Source organism: Emiliania huxleyi (assembly GCF_000372725.1).
Source record: "Emiliania huxleyi CCMP1516 unplaced genomic scaffold EMIHUscaffold_451, whole genome shotgun sequence".
Lineage (NCBI taxonomy): Eukaryota > Haptophyta > Isochrysidales > Noelaerhabdaceae > Emiliania > Emiliania huxleyi.
Genome location: NW_005198602.1, coordinates 31,642 through 34,175, shown reverse-complemented (window position 1 = coordinate 34,175; position 2,534 = coordinate 31,642). Strand labels below are relative to the sequence as shown.

Here is a 2,534-nt window from a genome sequence, read left to right as displayed (position 1 = left end):
TCGGGCGCTCGCGAGCTCATGGCCCGCGCGCCCCTGATTTGCCACCGGCGGCCTGCAAGCCAGCGCCGAGCAGCGGACGACGGCTGACCGACTGCTGACCGAGGCAGCGCCCACGGCAGCGCCCACGGCAGCGCCCACGGCAGCGCCCACGGCAGCGCCCACGGCAGCGCCCACGGCAGCGCCCACGGCAGCGCCCACGGCAGCGCCCACGGCAGCGCCCACGGCAGCGCCCATGGCAGCACCCACGGCAGCGCCCACGGCAACGCACACGGCTTGGCTGGCCATGTCAGCCGCGCAGGACCAGGAGCCCTCCCACGGGTCCTACCAACCCGAAGCGCTCGACCGCTCGACAGCGCAAGTCGGAGCGAGCCGCATAGCCCTCCAGTGCTCACCGCAGGATCAGGCCTGACCGGCCCACGCTCACGGCCTGGCCTGCCTGTGGACCAGCAAACTCGATGGCTGTACGCGAGGAAAGAGCTGCGTGGCTGGGTCGTGAGCATACCGTCCTCACGTGCGCCCTTTCCCTCAGTGGATGGCCGTCCCTGCCCTCGGGAGTAACTCGACTGTACACCCCTCCCTACTCTCTAGCTAAGGGCTCTATTCACAGCGGGGGGACAGTGGTTGTCCTGGCGGAGTCCTGACGGAGTCCTGACAGAGTCCTGACAGAGTCCTGACCGGAGCCGCCAGCGCCCCACGCTGACGGCCTACGGCTCTCTAGATTTTGGAGGTTTTCAACTTTGAGGTATTGTAACTATCAATGTGAGGGCGATATAAATACATCCGTTCTTTGGGAGAGTGCAATCAACTCCGTATCCCGAGCCCCCCCTTGGACTTGGAGTGCCGGAAGACGGTGCGCGACTTCCACATGCCAATGTACGCATTCGAGAGCGGGATGAAGCGCCGAATGTCAGAGTGCTTGGTGATGGCGACGCGCTTGTGGCCGCGCTCGCCGGTCGTCTCAATGGCGCCGCCCTCGGGAGCGTGCCGTAGCCAGGTCACATCGCGCACAAGCCGCGGCGCGTCACGCGCCACGCGCCCAAGCAGCTCGGGCCCCGTGATAGACCACGGTGTCGAGCCGTAGTCCCGCGCGAGGCAGACGGTGACGCTTCTTTCCAGCGCGGCGGCGAAGAATGGGTGGCGCGGCTCTCGTACCGCCAGGAAGGCGTTGAAGACGCCGTAGTCCATCCCAAAGCCAGGCCGCTCGCGCACGAGGCCGAGGCTCGCGCCGGAGGGCAGCAGCACGTCTAGCGGTCGGAGCAGCTCGGTCGTGAAGTCCATCCAGATTCCTCCGCGGTCGTGCAGTATGGCGAGGCGGAAGAGGTCGGCGCGGTACGCCCACGGCCTGAGCGAGGCGTAGCACTTTCGGAGCCTTTGGTTGTGGTGGTTTTCAAAGTAGGCGTCGAGTTGGTCGTGTGTGAAGAGTGTGGTGGTCCACGAGGTTGGCAGTAGCTTGTTCGTCCGCGCGTGCGCCGGGTGGCTTGCGTTGGTCGGTGCCGACCTATAGACCACCGGGTTTGGCCACTGGTCGACCCTTATGGTGGCCTGTAAGATGTAGGTCTTCGGCACATTCATCTCCGGCGGCAAACCCGGAAAGTGGGTCAAAAATGACCACGGACAGCTCACCGGCCCTGGATGTGAGGTTACCGACTGCACTCCAAGTGCTCCAAGGACACGTGTAGGCGCGTATCTTAGCTAAGGCTCGCGCCCTGACGTGTAAGTGCTCATGTGCACCGAGCCCACATACGCACCTGCATGTGTGGACGCGAGTATTAACTAAGATGAAACGGTCCCTTTCGCGCCGTGACCAGGAAGAGGGGCGGGGGGGCTACGCGCTTGTTCGGAGCGACGTCGCGCACGACCGTCGCCTCGGCGCCGGGGATCGTGCAGCCCAGCACCTCCTCCGCCCGCCTACGATCTCGGCAAAATCTCGGCTCAGCCTCGACCGCCCCTGCCGGCGGCGGGGCGAGCGCGAGCAACGCCGAATCACGTCCGCCTCGGGCGCCGCGGTCTCCTGGGGGGCGCAGCAGGGCCGAGGCGAGAGTGAGTCCGTCCGTTCGTTCAATCATTAGAGGAGCAGCGGCAGAGGCGCCGGCAAAGGGAGGAGTGCGGGTGAAAGTGCGTAACGTGGCGTGGGGAGTGTGTCAGAGAGCAACCTTGGAGAAGCAGTAGCAGTGCACGCGCGGCAGCGGCGCGTGCCACGTCTCCGCGTCGAAGGCGCCAACCAGCGCGTCGAGAAACTCGAGGGGCAGGGCGGGGAGCAGCACGAGGAGAAGAATTTAAACAAAACAACTCTCTCTCACAGCAGGCAGGCTCGACACAGGTGCGAACTGGCGCGTGCGAGGAGACGAATTTTAGGACAAAACTCCCTCGCGGAGAAGAACTGAGCCAGAACAACGGTGAGCGGGACGTGTCGGGGGAGGCGGAGAGGAGGAGGAGCTCGACTCTCACCTCCCCTGACAGTTGACTCCAGGCCTCACCCGGGGCCCTTCGGTCCCGGCCTTCCGGTCCGCCGGCTGACCCGCTGTCTCCCCACG

At 65.5% G+C, this 2,534-nt stretch overlaps 1 protein-coding gene across 1 annotated transcript; it reads right to left on the bottom strand.

Moving 5' to 3' along the window:
• Nucleotides 1–801: 801 nt before the first annotated feature.
• EMIHUDRAFT_245208 (hypothetical protein) lies at nt 802–1,572 on the bottom strand (the record flags this gene model as incomplete). Its single annotated transcript, XM_005768574.1, has 1 exon — nt 802–1,572. The coding sequence occupies one exon, from the start codon at nt 1,570–1,572 to the stop codon at nt 802–804; it is 771 nt and encodes a 256-aa protein (XP_005768631.1).
• Between the last annotated feature and the right edge of the window lie 962 nt (nt 1,573–2,534).